The sequence below is a fragment of the Anopheles stephensi genome, chromosome 3 (assembly GCF_013141755.1).
Source record: "Anopheles stephensi strain Indian chromosome 3, UCI_ANSTEP_V1.0, whole genome shotgun sequence".
Taxonomy (NCBI): domain Eukaryota; kingdom Metazoa; phylum Arthropoda; class Insecta; order Diptera; family Culicidae; genus Anopheles; species Anopheles stephensi.
Window position 1 is genome coordinate 7,675,325 of NC_050203.1, and position 24,166 is coordinate 7,699,490.

The 24,166-nt window shown below is 46.9% G+C and overlaps 3 protein-coding genes across 12 annotated transcripts in view; 2 read left to right on the plus strand and 1 right to left on the minus strand.

The window, feature by feature from the left end:
* LOC118510476 (neogenin) overlaps positions 1–14,314 on the plus strand; it is a 97,926-nt gene extending 83,612 nt beyond the window's left edge. For 6 of the 7 annotated variants that reach the window (XM_036052346.1, XM_036052348.1, XM_036052344.1 and 3 more), the window contains exons 3-11: positions 5,627–5,938; positions 6,009–6,765; positions 6,869–6,984; positions 8,061–8,652; positions 8,730–9,508; positions 9,579–10,862; positions 10,937–11,138; positions 11,225–11,358; positions 11,433–14,314. In XM_036052346.1, coding sequence (XP_035908239.1) covers positions 5,627–5,938; positions 6,009–6,765; positions 6,869–6,984; positions 8,061–8,652; positions 8,730–9,508; positions 9,579–10,862; positions 10,937–11,138; positions 11,225–11,358; positions 11,433–11,671 — 4,415 coding nt within the window. In that variant the 3' untranslated portion in view covers positions 11,672–14,314. The remainder of the gene's footprint in view (positions 1–5,626; positions 5,939–6,008; positions 6,766–6,868; positions 6,985–8,060; positions 8,653–8,729; positions 9,509–9,578; positions 10,863–10,936; positions 11,139–11,224; positions 11,359–11,432) is intronic. The other variant, XM_036052351.1, reaches the window with a different exon arrangement.
* A 288-nt stretch (positions 14,315–14,602) lies between these two features.
* LOC118510477 (probable cytochrome P450 301a1, mitochondrial) lies at positions 14,603–23,363 on the plus strand. 4 transcript variants are annotated; one of them, XM_036052354.1, is made up of 8 exons: positions 14,603–14,965; positions 19,361–19,769; positions 21,270–21,420; positions 21,508–21,620; positions 21,935–22,330; positions 22,400–22,565; positions 22,637–22,885; positions 22,957–23,363. In XM_036052354.1, the coding sequence occupies exons 2-8, from the start codon at positions 19,456–19,458 to the stop codon at positions 23,281–23,283; spliced, it is 1,716 nt and encodes a 571-aa protein (XP_035908247.1). In that variant the 5' UTR covers positions 14,603–14,965; positions 19,361–19,455; the 3' UTR covers positions 23,284–23,363. The 4 variants fall into 4 exon arrangements, with proteins under 4 accessions (XP_035908247.1, XP_035908246.1, XP_035908249.1 ...); XM_036052353.1 differs by having other exon boundaries at positions 14,604–14,980; XM_036052356.1 differs by having other exon boundaries at positions 14,952–14,969.
* On the minus strand, positions 23,335–24,162 carry LOC118514325. The gene is made up of 4 exons (XM_036061110.1): positions 24,004–24,162; positions 23,827–23,943; positions 23,526–23,771; positions 23,335–23,465 (listed from the first exon to the last, which is right to left on the minus strand). The coding sequence occupies exons 1-4, from the start codon at positions 24,160–24,162 to the stop codon at positions 23,382–23,384; spliced, it is 606 nt and encodes a 201-aa protein (XP_035917003.1). The 3' UTR covers positions 23,335–23,381.
* Positions 24,163–24,166: the final 4 nt, after the last annotated feature.

Sequence of the window (24,166 nt, forward strand, 5' to 3'; positions counted from 1 at the left end):
TCGGTAAACAACTGCCACTGGTTGGAAATAAACCGGCACAGCTCCCCATAAGGAGCCCGTACACTTGGTAAAACTTTTCCCCGTTCACGGCTTTCCTTTGGCCATATGAGCGCAACATCGGGCACGGCGAATTCGGTTGCAATAAAGGCAAACACACCAGCCATGGTTGGAGCACACCAGAACAAAGATGAAGCAGGAGGAGGCAACAGAAGAAAAAAAACTTCCCCAAAAGAAAAACAACGTCACCGGAGAAAAGTTGTTCCTTCCGCGGGAAAAAGGAAACAGGAAAAGATAGCGTTGTTTCGCACGGTCTTTCGCGTTATGAGCCGTTGTTTCTGTTTGTCCCGTTTTGTTTACCCCGGCTGAATAGGAGCGAAATGAGAAATTGATTGCAAATTCCTGCACGATTGCACGTTGGACGACGGCGGATGGATCGGTCGGACGCGTTCGCTTCGCGTATGGTGATTCGCGGTGGACTGGCACAGTCGGTGGTCGACATATCGTGATTATGGAGGGAAGCAAACTGGCAGGTTGATTGGTTCGGTAGCGTCAGGTGAATGTAAGCATGAATGAAGTAGCGATTTAATTTGTGGAGAAGCGTACATGAAGAATATGCTGAGCTGGTCTGGTCCAGGGTGACGTTGGGTTTTTATGGTGACTTTTAGATTGAAGTTGGACAGCTTCGTTTAAAGTTCGTTAGTAAAAGAGTAAAAAATAACAGTTCTAGAATTCCTGAAGCTTTCCCATTAGTATATTGGAAGAACCTCAGTAACTACGGCAAAGGAAATCGTACCGCTCCATCAAACTATAACTCATATCGCTAAACGAAAGGGCGTGCCAGTACGGGAAGACCGTTCTCCTTTTTGTTTGGCGACCAGGAATTCGATTCTAATCAGTGCTTAGAACGGCAGAAACTTCTGCATTCGCAGCCCCTTCTCTCTCTCTCTCTCGGCCTTATGAATGACTTGTTCCAGGCTAAACTAAGTTTTGTGGTTAGTTCGAAGTTGACCACAAAAATCGTTTTCCCCAACTTTGTTTCTTCCCTATGCTACTCTGTATGTGTGTGTGTGTGTGAGATGGTTCTATGCACATCGCGATCCTTTACCCTCCCAAATCATTACATTTCATAGCACCAGACCCCAACAGCATGGTTTATGCATGACTTTTCCCTGACTTCGAGGCGAAAAAAGGGATCCGTTCTGGATGGGAGAAAATTGTGCCTCTGCTTTCACTTCACTTCCGGGTCAACCGTGACACCCCATCCGGGTGTGTGGACGCTCGTGCCAGACACACCCTCCTTGGTCTGCCATAAATATACTATGTGTGTGTGTGTGTGTGTCGACACTATGAGTCGGCGACACATAGTGACACATACTGTGTAAGGCTTACACCGAATCAGCGAAGGAATCTATTTGTTGGTCCCCTAGTTTTTTTTCGTTCACTCACGCTTGTTTAGATAGATCCTGCCATTTGGGAAGAGCAGCCGCGGATAGTCCAGACTAGAAGAAAGCTGTGTCGCCGGAAGCATGCCCCCGAACACACGCAGCATGCCAGGGATGTCGTCCTTTTCCGGCATTGTCACGATGGCCTTTGTGTAAAGGAATGGGAAGTGGGAATGCGAAAAGAACATCGCTTGCGGCGCCACCGATCTGCCAGAGAAGCAAAGGGAGTCCGCCTACGGGGAGGAATAAGAATTCATTAAAGTACCATCATTTGTGCTACAAAGTAAATAAAAATCAATTTCACCGAAATGGCGATGGCGGCGACCCCGGTTTGTTTCGCAGTAGCACGGTGGGGAACCGAATTTACTGCGGTTGGTTCGAACATTGCCCAGTGCCGGATTGTTATCTTCAGTGTATCGGATTTTTGATTCGCTATCAATATTTTGTTTTCCTCGTCAGCCTTCCCGCTCCGATTCTATGCCGGTTGTGCGTAACGGAAGAAGCGTTACCTTCGCGTTGCAGCCGAATGGGGAGACGTTTGATGTTTACGGTCCGGGCGACTGCCTGGAGCGAAACTCCAATTATCGAAACAACCATCGAGAGTGAAATGGTTCGGAACCCCTCTGTATTGCTCCTATCTTCCCGATATCTTCGTGGTACGGGTGCAGACAAGCAGACGACAGTCATTTCAGTGACGGATGACGGTGGCAGTCCTCTCAATACTACCGCAGCAGTAGAACTTCATATCGCCGGTTCGATTGCTGCACGGCCTACGATATTCATGGTCCAGATTCATGGGACATGAGTTTGTAATCAAACACGGTAGATCGTATCGTTCGCAGCAGGTTCTCAAAAAACGCACCACATCGAATGAGTTGGCATGGCGCACATGCGGTGCGTTTACGAAATTTTCTATTAGTGTAAACTGTCAATCACAGAACGATGGTGTGGCGGCCAGTGGCCCGCCATTGACAACTGTCCCTGTCAGTGACGATTGGTGCACGAGTTTGTAAGGCGCCACTATCGGCGGGTCTCTAAGTCCAAGAGTGGTGTTGAAAATTAGTTACAGCAGGTTTACAACCAGCAGAGATGTTGTCCGGCAAGCAGGCAAGTGGGTTTAGCTTCAACCGTTACGGTCAATTGAGGTGAATTAAAACTTTAAATCGTAAATCTGTTTCAACAGTACCCCGGAGCCCCTAGGAAACGCCGAAGACCGAGAGCAGGAAAAAAACTGCATCGTTTAACTAATGAACTGACTGAGTTTTATTACATTGTCGGCAGCATGTGCTCCCATTGTCAAGTTCTACACCGATAATCGAACCGTATGCAGGGTCCATAAGTTTCTGGGAGGTTTAAAGTTAATAGTACGCGAGACAGCCATACACCACCACCGCCACCATAGCGAGACTCGCTTCTGAGCATGACTTTAAATCGGGACAGATAATTTATCTTAATTGATAGATTGAAAGCGATTTACAGACGGCTACACTTTGTCCCTTTAGGAGACAACGTTTGATGTTTTGGAAGTGATTTTCCATCCCCTTTTGTGTGTGTGTCCACCAACGCGCGCCCATCATGGTTAACGATGAATAATGACATCGACGGCGCGTTGTACAGCATGGCTCTCTGTGCCCAGAATAGAACGAGATCCATCCACCAGACAGACGACAACAACATACGGGAACCCTTTACCCGGACCGCAGGACACAGGGCCGATGGGAGTAGTAGCCTGTAGTAGTGCTCATTAATTACCGGCCAGACGCAATATGAATTGAGATTTGTTTTCGTACACAAACTCCCGACTGATGAGCGGTGGTAGAAGTCTTCCAGCGAACTGTGGACTTGTGTTCTCCCCTTCCTAACTTTCGGAACGTTTTCTATCCATATAAATTGGCATTGAAAATTGCCAACAATCATCGTCGTACCTTCCAATGCAGGCTGGCCTTTTCCGAACGATCGAGCATTATGCAGCAGAATGCATTCGCCCACCCCCCGCCGACCACTCTTTTTTGGTCGGATTTTTGTGCGGGCCCCCAATGTTTGTGCAGCGTGCCGTTTCTGGTTTGTTTCTCCTTTGCGCCTGTCAGAATGTAATCTGATTTTCCGCTCCGATGCCATTTGAAGACATTAATTTAATTGAGAATGCAGAGCGCCGGACGCAGGCGGGCACGATTAGATGTGTGTGTGTGCGCGCGTTTTGGGAAATGTCGAAACAGAACGGTGCGCCCAGAGCTTAACATTTGCTTGGGTCTTTCGGTTTGTGCTACTCAAGTGTAGCAATGGTAGCTTGGTAGTTACTTAAATAACAAGGGCCAATTATGGAGTGCTCAAGATCTTTGGATAGTTCCTTAGGAAAAAAAAAAAACAAATCTTCCACCGAGGTTCTCTTCCATACGAAGGAAGGGTTGTGTGGTGTTGATATTTTAAACAGCTCTTAAGATGCCACCAAGTACAGCAACATTCGGTACAGTACTTACTAAAGTAGGTTAATTCATCATGCTCCTCTACCGTGGGTGGGATCTCTGTCGCTAGAATAAAAAAGCCAATTGCCAACAAGCTGTAATGACCAACATTAATGAGACCGATTAGCTTAAGCATAATAGGTTGGGCAATGATTTTTTTAACATGGCCTGTTTGAGTGGATGGTTTATACCATAATCAAGCGGCGACAGTGACTCAATCGTTGAAATGCAATTAAGACCCAAACAGATCATCACTTATGTTCTTAAGTTATTTATCAAAGTAAAACAAAAGTCAATAACATCATCACAGCCAGCATCACTCGTTGCCGGATTTATGTGTCCCTTTTCATAGAGTGCCGTTTAATTGAGCACTCCACTGCTTTACAATGACCACAGCCTGAGTGCATTCGGTGGTTCCCGCTCTCACGAAGAAGCTGTTGCATCGCTAGGCCACAACGACACCCGCAACGTCGCTTTCGAACTAAATCCAATCCTACAACTTCACGGCCAACTTTTAACATGGCTTCTACACTCATGCCAGGATATAGCACTGTGTCCGGACGACCCATCAAACCGTAGACTCGAGACGCGCGTGCGAGTGGAAGAATGTAATTTTGTTTGTTATTTGTGAAATTTTAATCACCACAACCGCTTGTGACCTCCCGTGCATGTGGACTCTCGTGGGAGTTTTGTACACAACCCCGCATCGTGTCAGAAAGAGTAATTCCCAAAACTAATTCCAGTCATGTAAAGCGAGCAAAACTTACCACTCTGGTCAGATGTGCAACAGGCACTCCTGATGCAAATGTGAATTATCTTGCCCGATTCCTGCGTGTGGACTGTGGAGGAATTGGGGGATTAGTTGGGTGAGGGTGATGGCCCTTAAAATTAGATACTAGATATTCAGCGTGAAGTGCTGCTTCGAGTTGGGAAAAGGGGATTTAAATTTATTGTGGAGCGTGTGTGTGTTTGTTTGATCTGTAAATACTGTCGCATGACACATGTATTGCTGGTGTATTATTTGTTGTTTAGTTAACCGGAAATATGTAAATGGAGTATGTGTGTGCTTCAAAGTTCTAGTTCAAAAACATATGTCCTTTGAAGTGCTTATGATTTGGAGAAATAGCTAAATACTTATTGAACTAATGACAAATGCTTCGACATTAAATGCGTCAAGTTCAGTACTGTGCACTTCCTTCCAAAAGGCGTCTCTAGAATATTGATGATTCATTTTACAATTTCCCCCCCACGATTCAACAGACTCGTCATCCTTGAACCTGAACGCGCGTTGTTCGATGAAAAATCGAAAGCATATGCTTTTCATTAGCGCCAATCACTTAGCACCCTACGGTACCGGCCAGTATGGACCAGCACCGATGACAGGGCAACTATTAACGACCGGACCCGATCCAACCGATCGTTTAATGAACTACGCCCCAGACGGTCAGTTAATATTGTGGTGTGAAAGTCTAACAGGAACAGCTAACACTCTATCCAGCCGATCCCTTTGGACAAGAACAGTATGTCTACGTTACAAAGAACGGATGAAACAACGGACGAATCGAGAGCCGGAAGCTACTCGACTAATCGCACCCCTTAATTGAATAAACTTCACACTATTGATTGATTAACTTGTGCGATGCGACAAGCAGGCGATGTGTGTGTGTGTGTGGGGCAAAATAATTTACTTTACTTTATCTCGTTCCCATTTTTTCACACCAGCGCTCGAGTTTACGGTGGAACCCTCCGATGTGACCGTACCGGAAGGTAACTCGGTTATGCTGCAGTGTGCCGGCAGTGCGGACAGGAAAGTGCTGCAGGACGGCAAAACGGCACCCAACATACGGTGGCGTGGTCCGGACGGGCAGGACATCGGAATCGTGGGCGACACGTTCCGGTCGCAGCTGACCAACGGTTCGCTGTACATTAGCTCGGTGGAAAGCAACCGTGGACTGACCGGCTTTTATCACTGTCTGCTCAGTGTGGACGGTATCGGTACGATCGTTAGCAGATCGGCACGTGTCTCGATTGCAGGTAAGCGTTGATGATTTAAGCTACATTATGCAAAACGTCTCTAACGTTTCATATCCCATCTCGATTTTAGATCTACCGGACATAAACCAGGAATCGCACGAAATCTATCTGTACGCCGGCCAAACGGCATACTTCAAGTGCATGTCCAGCTTGCTGCCTTACAGCGTCGAATCGCGCTACCACACCGAATGGCTAAAGGACGATCTACCTCTGCGCATGGATTTGACGCGCATGCTGTTGCTTCCGTCGGGTGCGCTAGAAATCGATGAAGTTGTGCCGGCGGACCGTGGAACCTACCAGTGTAACGTGACCGCGGGCACCTTCTCGCGGTTAAGCAGCAAATCGAACCTCAACATTAAGTCTACGGCCGGTCAGCCGCAAAGCTTCGCACCACCGGCGTTCGTGATCGTGCCTCAACCGCAGACGGTACGCGAGGGAGACACCGTCATACTGAACTGTGTGGCAAACGGCAACCCGAAGCCAACGATTCGATGGCTGCGGAACGGGGAGGACATCGACATGAACGACCTAGACTCGAGGTTCCGCATCATGGGTACGGGATCGTTGCAGATCAACTCGATTCAGGATACGGATGCGGGTGACTATCAGTGCCGGGCGAGCAATACCGAGGACTCGCTGGATGCTTCTGCGACGGTGCAGGTGCAAGTGCCACCGAAGTTCATCCTCAGTCCAGACGATAAAGTTGCGTACGAGAAGGAAGAGCTGGAGCTAGCTTGCTCCATTCACGGCAAACCGACGCCCGTCATCCAATGGTTGAAGAATGGAGACTTGATAACACCGAGCGAGTACATGCAGATTGTCGGAGGGTAGGTCGTCGGGTAGTCTAGCGAACCTCTAATCAAGCAGCTAATAATTCGTTGTTAATCGCATTTTCTTCATTCTCCGCCCCCCCCCCCCCCCCAACGACAGACACAACTTGAAAATTTTCGGACTGATCGGTTCGGACGCAGGGATGTTCCAGTGCATCGGGACGAACCCGGCCGGAAGTGTGCAGGCGGCAGCACGTCTGGAAATAATCGAACCAGGTAATTGATTGTTCATTTTCTCACCCCACACGAGCGGGCGGTTTTGCCTGCCGAGTAACAAGAACACTGTAACTCTTTCTGACCAATGGACTATAGTCTGTGTAGGTAGCGTTATTTTTTTTTTGTTTTCGATTCGTTATTTAGTTTCCGTCAGAACTGGATCGCGAACCGAGCGTATTTTCTTCAAGCAATCATATTTTAATGCAATTTTTTCTCGTATTTGTTTCTTTTCTTTTCTTCTGTTTTTTTGTTGTATGATTTACACAACCATCCAACACGCTACTACGGCTATCGATTTCGTTTATCTTCCGTTTGGACTCGTGGCCCGTGGTCTATTCCGTTTGGTTTGTTCCACCTTCTTGTTTTTCGCCCTTTGCCGCATCTCCACCGTCACCGTTTATTTGGATGGAATCATCTTTTCGAACCCAAACAACCAAACCAAACCAACAAAAAAAAACCCGACCCGTTCTCTCTTGTTGATTATGATTTATTACCGTTTTGCCCATTTGTGGATGACTTTGCATGCAAACGATTTGCTGCTCGTTTCATGTGGCTGTACGCGCGGCTCATGGTGCATGATGGGTGGTGGTTTTGTGTCTCTAACCGTTCGGTTTCGGGCTGCCATTTCTTTCCATCCCTGCTTAATCCCCTTGGGTGGGTCCGCACTTCATGTCTCGCTATCTGTCTCGCTTATGTTTCGGTTGCTGCGCTTTTGCTCTCTAACGTCTAACGGCTCTGTTCGTCTTCGGCCAAACTCGCTCACTTTTGGCTGTTTTGCAATTTATTTTATGTTACGTGACTTGTTACCGATTTACCCCGTCACGTGTCCTTCGGGATGGTGGGCTCGTTATGTTGACTTACCCGGCACCGTACGCTCCCTGCCCAAAATCGAACTGCACGTGACGCCCCTGTACGCTCTCGGTTGCCGCATGAATATATGTTGCTTGCCATTGATCCATGACCCACCGACGACTGTCTGTGCCTGTGTCTGTGTCCGTTCTGTACGATCGACCACCCGACTAAACAACTCCATCGAACACCAATATGACGAAACCCTTTGCCTGTGAGGCAAGCAGGACTTCCGAAACGACACAAGGGCAAAAAGTTTCAGCAGACGCAATCGAAAACGAAATCGTACGAAAAATCACCACTGCTGCTGCAGTCTGACCCGAAACTCTCGAAGTCGGTACTGGATAGCTTGGTGTCGCGGACGAAGGAACGACCGAACGTTAGCCGGCATCAGTTCCAGTACAACGAGTACACCGACGATGACTATGCCGATCACGACCGCATGCTTGACAGTGACCATGAGGATGACGACGACGACGAAGACGATGACGAGGAGGATGGTAAAATCTATCCGCTACGACCTAATGAGGACCCGAACCAACTGTACCAATCGTTGACCGGTTCCAAGTCTCGGGAGGATGGTGAGGTTGGCCATTTCTCTAATCAGAAGTCTCCCATTAACGCTGTCACGCGGAAATACTCGAAATCGTACGTAGATGGAGGTGGAAAGCTGGCAGCACCCTTGCCAGGACCGCCGCGCGCCCTCCAGGCCCAGATAGTGCAGTCGCGCTTCATCACGCTGAACTGGCTGGAACCGGCGAAGAATCCCGATGAAGTTATCTCCTACTCGGTGTACTACCGGATGCATACGAGCGATAGGTAAGCGATTCTATGCATGGTCGGCTCGGGCGACATATTTTTATCCCAATCCTTCCACATCCTGTTTGATTTTGCAGAGAACGCAAGATGACGACGAATTCGCGGGACGAGCAGGAAATCAATATTCAATCGTTGCAGCCGGGCAAAAACTATCACTTCCGCGTGGTAGGAAACAGCAATCACGGTCCGGGCGAATCGTCAGAAACGCTCGAGGTGCGAACCTTGTCCGAGGAAAACATTGCCGGTGCACCACAAAACCTGCGTGGATACGCCATCACTGAGAAGGATATCCACCTGCAGTGGGATCCACCGGTCGTGACGAATGGGCTGATCACGAAGTATCGCGTGTACTATGCTGAGACAGACAACGGGGCAGAGATGTACTCCGACACGACCACCACCGAGGTTATCATCAACGAGCTGCGTCCATACACGAAGTACACCATGTACGTGGTTCCCTTCAATCAGGCCGGCATGGGCGATCCGTCACACGAGATAGACGTCAAAACGTACTCATCAACTCCATCAGAACCGCCGGCAAATGTGACGCTGGAACAGACTAGCTCCACCGTAGCAATCCGTTGGGAACCGCCAGCGTTGGAAGATCGTAACGGGCAGATAACTGGGTACAAAATCAAGTACCGCAAGAACAAAAAGCCACTGCAGGTGGAGACTACTCCGGCCAATGTGCGATACTACATACTGAAGGATCTGGACAAGATGTCGGCGTATCAGGTGAAGATTGCAGCGATGACGGTGAACGGAACGGGGCCATTTACCGAGTGGCATCACACGGAAACGTACGCGAACGATCTGGATGAATCGCAAGTTCCAGGACAACCTGCCTGGATAAAGAGTAAGTGTATTGTTTTCTCGTAAAGTGAACTATTAGTTCTTACTCTTACGATCTATTTTCCTTTTCACAGCCCGACCTGGAGCGGACAATATCACGGTCATGTGGGGACCACCGGTGCATCAAGAAATTAAAGTTCGCAGCTACATCCTCGGCTGGGGCAAAGGAATTCCGGACGAAGATACGGCTGAGATTGAGGAGCGGATACGGCAGTTCGAGATCACCAATCTGGAACCGAACAGCGAATACGTCATTTCACTGCGTGCCCGTAACGCCATTGGTGATGGAGCTCCAAAGTACGACACGCTGCGTACCCGGGAGGATGCTCCAATCGAAGCGCCAACGCCGCTAGAAGTTCCGGTCGGACTACGCGCCATCCCCATGTCGGGCACGTCGATCGTAGTGTACTGGACCGATACGACGCTCAGCAAAAGCCAGCACGTGTCGGACAATCGGCACTACGTCGTACGGTACAGTCAGAATGGTTCTAACCGCTACCGCTATCACAACACGACCGTTCTGAGCAGTATGATTGGCGATTTGCGACCGAACACCCAGTACGAGTTTGCCGTAAAGGTAGTCAAAGGACACCGCCAATCAGCCTGGTCCATGTCGGTACTGAACTCCACCCAGCAAGTTTCACCCGTGTCACCTCCGCGCGATTTGCAGGTCACTTTCGATCCACGCAATCCGCTCACCGCTATACTGAGCTGGCTCTCACCGCGCCACGTTAGCGGACCGATTGCAGGGTACCAGGTACTCTACACAACCGACACGACCAAGCGCGATCGGGATTGGAATATCGAGTCGACGACCGGCGAACACACGTCGGCCGAAATCATAAACCTCGAACCACACACGACCTACTACTTCAAGGTGCAAACGCGCCACTCGAAAGGGTTGGGCCCATTTTCCGCGATGGTTTCTATGAAAACGGGTGCCGAGATCGATTCGAGTGAGAACCTTACGATGAAGAAAACGATCTCATCCGAGCTTCTGTACGTCATTTACGGATTCGCCGTAATGGGGGTGTTTGCGATGATTTTTCTGCTGATAATTAAGTGCCGCAACAAGAGCCCCGAAGGTACGCCGGAGCACGCGAAAAAGAGCTATCAGAAGAACAATGCGGGAATCATTAAGCCGCCCGATCTGTGGATTCATCACGATCAGATGGAGCTGAAGAATATGGACAAGGCCAATCACAGTACGACGCCCGGTTCGGTCGATGGTGGTGCTTCCAGCAGTGGTACGATGACACTGCCCCGGTCGGTCGGTGGCCACGATTACGATAGCGAAACGCCAATCACACACGTTACCAACTCGCTCGATAAGCGAAGCTATGTGCCCGGGTATAATGGTAAGTGTGTTCGGTATGTGGCCCCACGATAGGGAAGCTTCTTAATGGCAATGCGATTGCTCTCGCCTTTACAGGAAACACGACGTCCCTTAGCTCGACGATGGAGCGTCCACAGTACCCACGGACACAGTACAGCACAGCCGCCAGACCGCATATAGCGATGGATCAGCAAACACTTTCGCAGCAGAACCTTCTCCAGCAGCCTCCACAATTGCCGCCAGCGAATCCACTCGCCCAGACACCCGAAAACCCGTACACATACGACAGTAGTTATAGGTACGGTGAAGGATTCTGCTCGACTGAGGCAGACCGGTTATGATAGATGGATCAAGCGAGCTCATTATTATTTTCCCTTTCTTCAGCCCAAATGTTACCTACGCCCAAGGTATAGCGATAGATGCCCCGAAACGAGGGCAAGGACACCCGCTGAGAAGCTTCAGCGTACCTGCACCGCCCGCATCCACACCCATCATCAGCGGTCAGGGCAAGCATGGCAGTAAGTATTGCTCGGCAATCCCGAGGGTCTTCCCCCTTCTGCTCACTAATGAACGCTCCAACCCTGGATTCCAGCTCCAACGCCAGCAGTCACGATACGCCCGCAGAACTCATCGCCCTACAAGAAACCTTCGCTCTCGTCCGGCTCGCTAACGAATCGGCTGCAAACCGGACCGGTAGTGGCACACTCGAACGACGAAATCCAGCGACTGGCACCGTCCACCTCGACCGAGGAGCTCAACCAGGAGATGGCCAATCTCGAGGGCCTGATGAAGGATCTGAGTGCAATCACGGCGAACGAGTTTGAGTGCTAGAATGCTGCGGCACCGTTCGGCACGCGGCCTAACGCACGTGCCCCAAATGCGTGATCAAAAACTGTTTAGTCATTATTAATTTTAATTTCGTACGAACGGGCATTGTATGGATGAATCGTGTAGCGAACGGAACGGTGTGAGTGTGTCGTGTGTGTGAGTGATCGTATCGAGTTGATTGCGACTGAACGTTGTGTCCGTGTATGGTTAGGCATTATTATTAGTATTGCAATTACTTTAAAGCAAACTCTACTACCGATAATCGACAATTCGGTGCATTGTGTCGTAGCGGTAATGCATTGTATAACTCACATTAATTTATTAAACTATTACTCTTTAAGTACTAACCCATCCCCGCCCGCGGTGCAGTACAGCCGTACGGAGAGGAATTCGCCTAGGGAAAATATTTCGCATGCGAACAAACGATACGAAAGCATCAGATTTAGGCATAAGTATAAGGTCGGTAGGCTAGGAGTAATGTTCGAATTGTCCTTGCGCACTATGGTCACTTCGTTTCTACCCCATCGTACTCCGGTCGCGGATGCGGCTCTCTCTTTCTTGTAGTTTAGCGAACGAATATCCTTCAAAATGTACATAAGACTAGATCGGGAAGGCAGAAATGATTTTGTAAACAATTGTTTGTTCCGTTTTAGCTCATTTTGCATTTCTCAACCCGTTGCAAAGGAGAATGCTAACATATTCCATTTTTCTTTAAGTACAAGCAGACAACGATTTGGTCCAGATTGCTTTATTTTAAATGTTTAACCGCAAATCGTTTCAGTAGAAACTTATCGCAAAAAGAAACCAAACCCGTAAAGGCCCAGTGAGTTTATTAAAACACTTTTTATGTGAAGAAACCCATTTACAAGCTTGTACTTCAGATAGCTTCGTACGCCGCTAGCCGAGTAAATGATAGAGGTAACGTATAGGATTAACACAACCAACCAACCAACCCAAAACCTTACAAAATGGACAACAGGGATCAATTTTACATGCCACTCTCCATCGTACTCGGTACTACTGCCATAACGAAAACAAACCAAGTCGGAACTGCCAACAGAGAGTGTTCCGATCGTTTTAGGGTAATTCGATCATTTCGAAGCCGGTTCCTATCGCCATCCAGCTAGAGATTAGTTTATGTGTCCTTTTTCTCCCGTGCTTACCACTTGTGTCGGTTGCTTTAGTTTAAATGTTCCGTTTTGTAACGACATCATGCCATCTTGTCATCACATGTATCTCTCTCTCTCTCACACAGCTTCTTGTATAAATCGTATGTATTGGCAGCGGGAAGGAAGGAGAGCACTGTACACTAGGGCACATACTTACAGGCCCCATTAGCCACCGTCTATGTGTAAAACCCCCGTTTGTGTGCGTGTATAGGTGTGTTGTGAAAACCTTTTGAACGTTTTTTACAGAGGCAGCAGTCTGCTGTGGTGGAAACTAGAGATGGGGGGGGGGAAGAAAGAAAGAGAGAGAGGGAGGGTAGTTTAGTTTATTTTTATACACTTACGAAAATCAAAACAAACAACTGTACAACTCGAATTGTGTTAGGTTGCAACACACACACTAACAAAATATCACGTACCCCGCCTGTACACCACAATCATCACACCAATAATAGCTAGAGAATGGAGCAAATGGAGCCAATCGTAATGAAAATTGTAGTGTGCGTCAACCCGGTTCAATCACGTACCACAGAATCGAATATCCTTATCACCAAGACAGCGAATTTACACGGAACACATTATCACACCTTTCTTAGAGGACTTTTAGAGGATGTAAGTGACGTGTAGTAGCCTCAACTCGCTGTTTATGCAGAGCCATCATCATCAACTTCTTCTAATCGTAAACCCACAGCAGGCTTCATTCAGTATTCTTTCTGTGTGTATGCTGTGCGTAGAACACGTATTAATCCTATACATTTAGCAGGACACGAAGTTAGCTCATCTACAGTGAGGACCTACGGTTTCTACAGTGTTCATACCTTTCCCTCTCATTCCATTCCATCCACAAGAGAGATGGTGTATCAAGCTTCTGTAACAACACAACGAAAAATACTTTTGATGCTAGTCGACTTCCATAAGGTGTGAGCGTCGTGCATAGCTCACTAGTGTTTGTTGATGGCCTCACACTTGAGATAAAAATCGCCAAACAGACATACATCACCAACATTGATTTTTATTCACCCTCAAAGAATCACGCGTCAACAGAGCTGGCAAAATGAAACTGAGATATGAGATTCCTGTTTTTTTTTTTTGCGCTAGATGTAAGCCCTTCCCTTACCCTCAATCACATCTCGAACACAACCACTCAGTGCAAAGAAAAAAAAAACTTATTACAAAATATCAATGCGCACAACTCGACAAAACTCAAGGACGATAAAGCGAGCGAAACAGGAGGAGATCAGCAAAAAAAAAACGCACAAAACTGTGTATGACAAGTGTGTAAGCCTAAACTGGTAGCATTTTTTCTAGTAATACTGTATTTATACACGAGTAAAGAAGGCCGAAAATCGATAGCAGAAGAACGAGGTAAACTAGATATGGAAGAACAGAAGGTAAGGTAACATTTCAAAAACCAATTCGACAGTGAAACAAACAAAAAAACATGAGTAAGAAAATAAAATGAAAAGCATGATAAATTATACTCATCCTGAATGTTTTATTATATGTTCCCGCGCCCTGATGATAATGACAACACATGATAGTAATACGGCATCAGATTACTTAAAAATAGCAGCACATAATTTTATGCGAGAGCCTCTTCCCTCAAGTAGCTGATTTGTGAATTTATGTGATGCTATCACGATATCATCTGCTAACGGTTCCATTATTCGGATAGCATTTGGAAATCAACTGATGCTGTTGTGGTATCATGTGTTGCCATTATGTAAGAAATGTTGCATATCAACAGCAAACTATATTCAATATTCAATTTTTAATAACTATCCGTCAAATGTGTGAAAAAAAAGACGTTTGAATATGAATTCCTCCAAATAATTTCGCCCCACGTATTACCATTTTTTCCCCTACACCCGTGAGGGTTAAAGCGTTTCAAATCATGAATCTCTCAGTGAGTCGGGTGGATTCAGTTCACTCTCTCATCTCCGTCCTATACTCACGCTCACTCCTTCCACTAACACGCATCCAGGCTGCAACGTCACATCACGGGCGTCGAGCTGCGGTCGGTCTCGATTGCGAGCGCTTCACACTCCCGACGTTCAGTGTTTCTCGCGCATTCGATCGTTGAAGTCGTTCGTTCGCACTTTTTTCGCGATCCCATAGCAACGCGTGTACAGTGAGAGTGTGTGGTGTGAGTTTTTCTTTCCTATTTTTTTTTCTATCCGCCGGAATTTGGATGAGGTGGTCTGAAGAGAAATTCAGATCAAAGAGTGCGTGTGATTGTGTGCCTGAGTGTGTGTGTACAACGATTGAAATCGTTTCGCGCGGCTCACTTAAGTCCGGTTATTTCCCATTCGACTGTGTCGGGCACGCAACCGATACGTTCGTGTTCCCATCTTAACTGGCCTCCCTGCCTGCGAAAAAAGAAGAGCTGGAATGAATGAATTGGGGTGATCGTCGCAACGTCGAGCATCGATTGTGTCACGAAACCGTAGGGCTATTGTGTTCGGTGCAAACTAGTTTCTCGGGCCTGTTCGTGAAACAGGCTTCCTCACCCTCGAGGTCAAGGTTTGTGTGTCAAAGTACTGTGCAAAACAGCTCGGTGTGTTACGGACGGTGGCTCAAGTGGAAGCTGTTGCAAAGTGAGGTTAATGATGTGTGTGACAGAAGAAAACATATCGAAACAAGTCCCGAACCGCTTGGCAAGAAGCGAAGAACCTGACCTCCGAACACACCCTATGCGAGATGGGTCGACGCATTCCAAACCCCCCCCAGCAGCTCGGCTGTTTGCTCACCTCATTGGTGGTCGGGTTGGGTTGGGATTGCTGACCGATCAAACACAGTCCACCTTCGGCCCGAGTGGTCATCTCCGAGCGTCCGATGGATGTGAATGTGGAGAAATCTCCACAACAGCAGAGGAAGATGAACTCGTGTACAGTTTTGGGGGCCGAAACGTGGCAGCAGTGCTCCACCGTGGCACTGTGTGGGAATGAGATCTTTTTTTTCGGCCCCAAAAAGTGAAACCCACACTTGAAAACTGAATTCACTTTCCTGTGGCCAAAATGCAGCCGTCTGGTGTGGGGGTTTTTGGTGAAGTGGAGTCGTTTTCGATTTTGTTTTTAACCTTGTCTTCGTGCTCAGAGTTCAGCGTTCTCGAGGAAGCATCAGCAGCTTGTGAAGAGGAAGGGGCATTTATTCGCACATGTTTGCGGACACAATTAGCACCTCCGTCCAGAACTACTGATGGTAATCTTATCTCGTAATGTGAGCTCTTACTTGAAAATGGATTATATAAACAAGCTTGAGAAGATGTCTGAAGAGAAAATCAAATCTTGTATTCAAGGTACCAAAGTTCTGAAGATTAAGTTGAGGAAACAATTCATTCTAGATAATGAAGATCACGTACGAAATATGAGCTCCAAATGTACAATCAGTGTGCCAGGCTGTCTAGAAAAGGATTTCAGATTATGAATTAAAAGCCGACCATATTTTTGGCTAGATTGTCCGGTGTCATTCTCATGGTGTGAGTTACCAACCTTAACGAGACATTTATCAATGAACTACTCTGTCAATTCACTCGTACAAAGACAGTTGTATGAATAATGAACTAACTTTGTACAAAAACTAATGGAACAGGAAGAGGAAGCTTATACTTATGACTTTTTTTTTATTATCAAGCAGCAGAACCTTCGAATTCCTAAAGAAGCTCTTTAAAAATATAAAAAAGGCAATAATTTATGGTTGTGTCCATAAACGCTGACTAAATACTTCCTCTCAAGCTAAAAGAGTTGCTTTATTGATGGTTACATCAACTAAAGGCAGATCGGTTTGAAGATCTGCATCCAAACACAGTAATTAGCAAGCTACAAATTATAGCAAAATATATGTTCTTTTATAGCAACTCTGTAAACAAACTATTAACTCCACAACTTCAAGCAGAATGAATGCTAATTAAGAGTTTTTTTATCATTAATCAAAAATGTCGGACTAAATTTCATACCACACTCAATCCAAGAAGTAAAAACTCCAAACGGGCACATTACTTGCACACATTGTGTGTGCATTGCGAAACATAAATCCTTCACATTTGCAATCAATATTTCACAGCCACATACACATAATAGGCATGGAAACACACCGACTCCAATTCCCTCTGGCTTGGCAAATCGTGGAATCGCTTTCATTCGAAAGGCAAGAAACCCTTCACGTTGTCACCACAAGTGTTGACGGCCTTCATCACCTCTTGCAGTGTGTGATCTTGTGTTCCGTACGAGAAGACACCTCTTCAACACAATTGTTCCACCCTTTAATGTGAGTGAGGTACCGGTACTCGTTTCGATCATCCGCTTACCAGTATGTGCAACTGAAACAATGACACCTGTCGTGTGGTGCGTTGAGATGAAGCAAACTGCAATCTTCACAACCAGCGAACTGTAATCACTGTAACCAACGGCATCGTGCTGTGGCTCTACGAAAAAAACACCCGACACCCCTTTCGGATCACTTTGGGAACCGGTTGAACGGTGGTGGTGGTGGTATTCGCTGCGATCGCCGGTTCGTTTGGTTTGGCATCGTTTTAAACCAGCCACAACAGTTTGGGTCCGGTGGCTGGTTAACCTTGACTTAATCGAAAAGGCAAACGAGCAACGGGCCACGATCTGCCGCCGAGTGACGGTGGCCGATTTGTTGCAGCGACTGATTCGTTGCGAGAAGACTTACTCGGTCGACTTGGCAGGGCTTCGGTGGTCGGAAACTTAAGAATGTTCCCCACGAAAGACTGTGCACACTGTGTGTGATGCAATTGGGGTTTTGATGTTGTGTTGACCTGTGTAACGCGAAGCCTGCGAAAATGGGTTGCTTAACGCTAATCGAGGTTGCGAAATGAATCACCAAAGAGTGTGAGACGTTTCTTCATTTACTAGCTTTTCCAATAGTTTTACTAGTAAACTCTAAAATAAGCTAGTATTTATATTGAATCACAAACACAACTCTTACTTAACAAGTTCTATAACGTTTAGCCTCCTTATTGGTCAACGTCTCTCTTGGCCAACTATTTATCCACCCAATTCCACTTGGCTCAACTTTTTTGCTTATCGAATGCCAAAAAAGCCGCTTGGCTGCATTAAACCCACCAGTGATAGTGGTTCACCCCGAACGGTGGCCCTTACAAATTGCGATCACCGGGGCGAGCTTATGGCACCGGTGAAAGCTGCCCCGATCGTGAGCCACGTGTGTGAGGAAACGATCATACAACGAAGCAACGCTACACTTCTTCATAGAGACTCGCTATTTGCTACGTTGCGTTTTCGAATTTTATCACGCGTCCCTCATACAACGTGATGCGATACTCTCTCTTTCTACGATCCATTCGATGATACTGACCGGGCCCAAAAATCGAAGCGAATTCAGTTGAGAAGTGATGGGACACTGGGTCGTGAGATTTAATATAACCACGTTGCGTAGGGCGGTTTTTATGAATATTGTTTTATAGGAGAAGGTTAAGCGAAGTATAAATCCACCTGAGACCAGATTTCCCGTGTTACAAAATATATTTATAACGATGCAGGTGTCCTTGCCTTTAGGGTTAATATGTTTTTCGAGCTGGATGTTGAGAGGGAAGACTTTTACTACAAAATCTTTGTCTTAATCTTCGGGCTTAACGGCCTCGCAGGTCATGTCGGCCATATAATACTTAGCTGCTATAAAATAAACTTAAAAATAATCAAAGCGTTTAAAGTCGTCTAAAAGGTCCATGTTCATGTATCATTCGCATGACGTGACTAATCCACCTAAGCAAGTGAAGACTGTGGAATGAATATTTAAACAGTTTCGTTAGCAAACCAGTGGCACAGGAAGGAATGTTATAGTTTGTTTTTATTTGCATTGGTCAAACAACCGCTATTTTGCTAGTTAGAAAGCTGTGCTCAAGGTTCCAAAGAGACAAAGACCCCAAAATATTCAGGAAAAAAGCATCGTTTTATGGTGTTGTGTCCATGACAACTTGATACAAAATGCTTCCTCTATGCAAAAGAGCATCGTCTTTCAACGGTCACTACGTTAGAGGATCGGTCTGATGATCTGCATACAGGGGCAACAGCTAGTAGACAAGACGTTTTAGCATTGTTCAACTTTATAGCAAACTTTGTAAACAAATTACTAACACTATACCGGGCAAAATAATTATGAGTTATTTAGGCATGAACCAACAAAAAACCTTCTTGTATGCGTAATGGATTATTGGCAATTAGTGGCTCTACAACTCATACGCTTCGGTTTGATCGAATGAAGCACCAATTGCTTGTTAATCCATGATCGTGACTAGCCTCAAAGCTCGATCGTGCCTTCGATCAAATAAACAAAAAATCATATCTAAACACACCGCTTCTCGGTTTCCTCATATGTGACCTGTTCCTGTTTCGCAGATCGAGTTTATACCATCTTTACATCAGCGACACACAACGTTGACACAAAAACCCCGAACCTAGTGCGATAGTTTGGAAACCGGTCGAATTTTTGTGACATTCAAACCAGTTTCGCCAGTTTGCTAACGATTCTGACCATTCGCTTTCAGGCTTGTAGGGACGCTTTTGCAGCTCTTTGTGACAGAGAGTAAGAGCTTGCCAGCACAGTGAAGAACAAGTGTTTGATTTATTGAAATACAGCAAAATGAACCACACCCGGCAACGATTAATACGTGAGCTGACTGTGACGGTGGCGCGGTCGGCCACCCATCCAAGGCCAGCGCTGCAACTTCAGCGCCAGCAGATCATCCGCTGCAGCAGCACAGAGCGACCGATACGACACGCACACTCGACTGCCTCCTGTCCGCACATGGTGGCGGCACTGAACGATGCAGAAGCGGTCGCTCAGTCACAGCCGGCCAGCAGCACCACACGCAACACGATCCGGCTGGAAGATGCACGCCCGTACTCGGAAGTTCCCGGACCGAAGCCGCTGCCGATACTGGGCAACACCTGGCGGTAAGTTTTTATTGGGTTGGATGGGTGGGAGCTGGTATTTTTAGTAGCAGTGAATTGACGTCACGAGACGTCCGCCGCACGAAGGAGCGGGTGATTTGAGTTTGTTTTTGCGTCAGAATCGCAGAATGGGAGAGAAACTGTGAGAATTAGAATTTTAAAAGAAAATCCCCCAAAATTCCCTTTCCCAAATGTTGTTTCAAGAATTTTATTTACTCTTGAAGGACGACGGCCTTATTATTCTTCAAGAATTCTATTTATATTAAAAATCACTCTTAAGAGGTATAATTCTCCCATGCTCCCAAAAACACGTAGACAGCGATCCCTCAAACACTTGATTGATGATAGCTACTTCTCTACCGTCAACACCTTCTAGTCATAGAACTTCTAGCCATCCTGTCACCTTAACGTCTATGATAAATTGGATGCTGTTGCCAGTGCGCTACGCAATTTACCGGTCGAAGGAACGGCACTTTGGGAAAGGTTATAGACCCTGTCTCGGTTCCTTATTTGCATTACCATCTGGTGCTTGTCAAAATAAATTAAATTTAGTCATACGATTTGATTTCTACCGAACTCACAATTTATCCTTCAATGCAAATTATAGTATAGCAACAAAAAAGGCACAGCATAAACGAGACGCAAAATCAGTAGGGTTTCGTCTAAACCTTCTACAAAAAAGATGCCCATAATGCGCAATTTACTAGCAATTAAATATCGATTAATCTTGTTTAGCTTCTCATTGAAGGTCTTCCGCGAAGTAAATACCTTAGGCTTATTCTATCTATCCGCTTATTCGCTTCCTGATTGAAGGCTTTTCTTGTCTGTTTTTTTTATTTTGATTAGTTGTTTGCAATTATTTTATCTTATTTTAATATATTTTTCACGATTTTGTTTTCTTTGCTTATTCAGGTCTAATAAATTATTGCTTATATTGTTGTAGACATTAATTATCTTAGATGTTTTCTATAGTCTTTTCTGCCATTTATTAATTATTTCTTGCAAAATATATCCGTCTCTCTTACCTAACATAAACGGTGCCTGATTTATTTATTTTCCTATTCATTTTCACCCGATTCCCGATGTTGGAATGTGATGAGCACACACCTTGTTTTTTTCCTTTTATTTTGCTCCATCACTTCACCTTACATCAGACATCTTACTTCAGCCTCGGTTTTCAAAATTGATTGCCTTCGTCCATGCCTGTCAGGCTGAGTGTAATGGAAATTTTGCAAACATTGCCCAGCTCCAGCACTATCAAACCTGGTGGCCGGTCGATTACCGGTTGCATCCACGCGGTTCTGAGCCCATATCACTGTTAGTGCTTGTTTTGAACGGCTCATTAGGTACTGTCGGCAACACTAGGACACATCAGTTTGCCCAACCGGCTACACTACTGCTGTATGCGCTTGCTGAAAAGCTGGCGCCATTTTCACATTATTTTCACCAAGCGGTTTTTATTTACCTCTCTTCTTCTTCCTCCTCTTCCTTCCTCCCTTGCAGAGTTTTCCCCATTATCGGCCAGTATAAGATATCGGATGTGGCGATGATATCGTTCCTGCTGCACCGCGACTATGGCCGCATCGTACGGCTCGGAGGATTGATCGGTCGTCCGGATCTGCTGTTCGTGTACGACTGTGACGAAATCGAGAAGGTAAGAGGAAATGGCTTCCCTTCCTTCCTCGTGAAAGTGTTGGGTGTGACATCCGTGGCTTCTGTTTCGTTTACTTTCCCGGCACAGGTGTATCGCAACGAGGGCCCAACACCGTTCCGTCCATCGATGCCGAGCCTGGTGAAGTACAAGAGCGAGCTGCGGAAAGACTTCTTCGGCGATCTTCCCGGTGTGGTTGGAGTGTAAGTACGCGATTAAGCTGGTTGGTTGGGAGTGGGTTTGCAATTAAGGTACAATTCAGCGTGCTGGTGAAATCGTACCTTTATGGCCGGATGAGTTAATCTTCGGGTTTAATTAGTTACTCTGCGCGGCGATATGTCACTCGCGATGGGGCTCGTGGGAAATTTCTTTCGCTAGGCCTGAGGCCATAGATGCTTGCTGTGTAATAAAATACTTGAAAGTATTCTGGAACTACCTCCTATAAAATAGAATCGCTTGCCTTTCAACGCCATCGTTAGTCATCAACGCTTCACTCTGTTTGCTCTCCACTCCACAGCCACGGTGAACCATGGCGTGAGTTTCGTTCGCGCGTCCAAAAACCGGTCCTTCAGCTGTCAACCGTCCGCCGGTACGTGTCTCCACTCGAGCAGGTCACAGAGGAGTTCATCGACCGGTGTCAACAGTTGCTAGACGATCGCAAAGAGCTGCCGGACGATTTCGACAACGAGATCCACAAATGGTCGCTGGAGTGTATCGGGCTGGTCGCACTCGATACCCGGCTCGGCTGTCTGGAACCGAACCTGGACCCGAAATCGGAACCGCAACAGATCATCAATGCGGCCAAGTACGCGCTGCGGAATGTGGCCACGCTCGAGCTGAAGGCACCGTACTGGCGCTACTTCCCAACGCCCGTCTGGTACAAGTACGTCAACAACATGGACTACTTCGTCAAGTGAGTATCGGGTGTCGTGGGAGGGAAGTTGCCTCGCGCTAATCGAAGCTTTCCTTCGCGTTTTTGTAGAATCTGCATGAAGTACATCAAAAATGCCACCCAGAGGATGAAGTTGAACGAGGGACGCGCGCTGGACGGAGAGCCCTCGTTGTTGGAGCGTGTCATCAAGAGTGAGAACGATGAGAAGCTTGCCGTTGTAATGGCACTCGATTTGATTCTCGTGGGCATTGATACGGTAAGATCATCGGAAAACCGCGGTCCGCTTAAAGCAACTGGAGTGGTGCTCATGATGGTTTCCATCCCAAGATTTCCATGGCAGTCTGTTCGATCCTGTACCAGCTCGCGACCCGCCCAGCCGAGCAGCAGAAGATGTACGAAGAACTCAAGCGACTCATCCCGGACCCGAAGACTCCGCTCACAATTCAGCTGCTCGATCAGGCACACTACCTGAAGGCATTTATCAAGGAGGTGCTGCGGGTGTACAGTACCGTCATCGGCAATGGTCGCACCCTGCAGGAGGACACCGTCATCTGTGGCTACCGGATTCCTAAAGGAGTATGGCACAAGAATTGCCAACAAACAGGCCATCCCTTTATTCACGACCGTCAACTCTTGCTTCGTTTTAGGTGCAATGCGTATTTCCGAATCTAGTCCTTGGCACGATGGAAGAGTACGTGTCCGATGCGCAGCGCTTCAAGCCGGAACGTTGGCTTAAACCCGCCCAGGGTGGTTCCGGCGATCAGCTGCATCCGTTCGCTTCCCTTCCATACGGTTACGGTGCGCGCATGTGTCTCGGACGACGGTTTGCCGATCTGGAGATGCAGATATTGCTGGCCAAGCTGATCCGCTCGTTCAAGCTCGAGTACCACCACAAACCGTTGAACTACGAGGTGACGTTTATGTACGCGCCCGAGGGTGCGCTGAAGTTTAAGATGACACCGCGGGAAGGTTAACCAGAATGATGGAATGAATGTTTTGTTTTACGCGCTTAAGAAGTACTTTAATAAACTGTTTGCATGGAAGATGCGAAGAATGGGCGATCGGCTGGAGCTTAGAACGGGTGTGGACATTGCTGGAGGTACTGCTTCAAGCTGTTGCACTGCGCGCTGTTACTCCAGATGTGTGGTGGACAGTTCTGTAGGGAAATCAGCATGAGAAGTAATGCCTAAATTGTAGCTAAGACTTCAGCGCTTACCAAAAAGTTTCTGATGTTAACACAGCCAACAAAGTCTACACCAAGCTTGTTGCAGCTCGTAGTTGCATGCTGCTCAGGAACAATGCTCGTAACGCTCTGAATGCACTGCAGTGTGCTTCCTTGGAACAGCTGCATCACCGGTGGATCGTTCTGGGTAGCTGTGACGATCACGTTCAATATTTTCGCTTGATCCAGCACACCGTTCACTAGCGTTCCCGTTGCGTTCAGTGCACACTCTACGAAGCACTAAAGAATGGTGCGTCAGGTATTGTACCGTGATCACATGCTTCGCTAAACTCACCTTGCCACGTTCGTATATAAGCGACCGTTGGAGTGGTTCTCCACCGTACAGATTCTTGCAATTTCGCAGGAGATCCTCATCGATCAGCGATGGTAACTGACAGCAGTCTTTCGGGTGCTTTAGAGTCAAACATAGGAACTCTTAGAGAAGTTCACATCACAATAAGGACCTACTTACCGCTTCCAATGGTGGTTGATTGCAGTTCACAAACGACTGTGGTGTGGGTTCGGTGTTGAAAGGAAGCGCATCACAAAAGAACGGTGGTGAGAGCAACAGTAACGCCAACAGTAACTCCTGCCCAAGCTGGGAGGCTGTCCGTTGATGTCGCATTACCATTGCA

Bases quoted from the DNA above. Each gene is read 5' to 3' on its own strand.
- LOC118510477 (XM_036052354.1), top strand. From the start codon at position 19,456: ATGAACCACACCCGGCAACGATTAATACGTGAGCTGACTGTGACGGTG. The intron at 21,621-21,934 runs GTAAGTACGCGA...TCCACTCCACAG, and splicing joins CTTCCCGGTGTGGTTGGAGT to CCACGGTGAACCATGGCGTG. The intron at 22,886-22,956 runs GTATGGCACAAG...GCTTCGTTTTAG, and splicing joins GCTACCGGATTCCTAAAGGA to GTGCAATGCGTATTTCCGAA.
- LOC118514325 (XM_036061110.1), bottom strand. From the start codon at position 24,162: ATGGTAATGCGACATCAACGGACAGCCTCCCAGCTTGGGCAGGAGTTA. The intron at 23,944-24,003 runs GTAAGTAGGTCC...TTGACTCTAAAG, and splicing joins ATCAACCACCATTGGAAGCG to CACCCGAAAGACTGCTGTCA. The intron at 23,466-23,525 runs GTAAGCGCTGAA...ATTTCCCTACAG, and splicing joins TTAACATCAGAAACTTTTTG to AACTGTCCACCACACATCTG.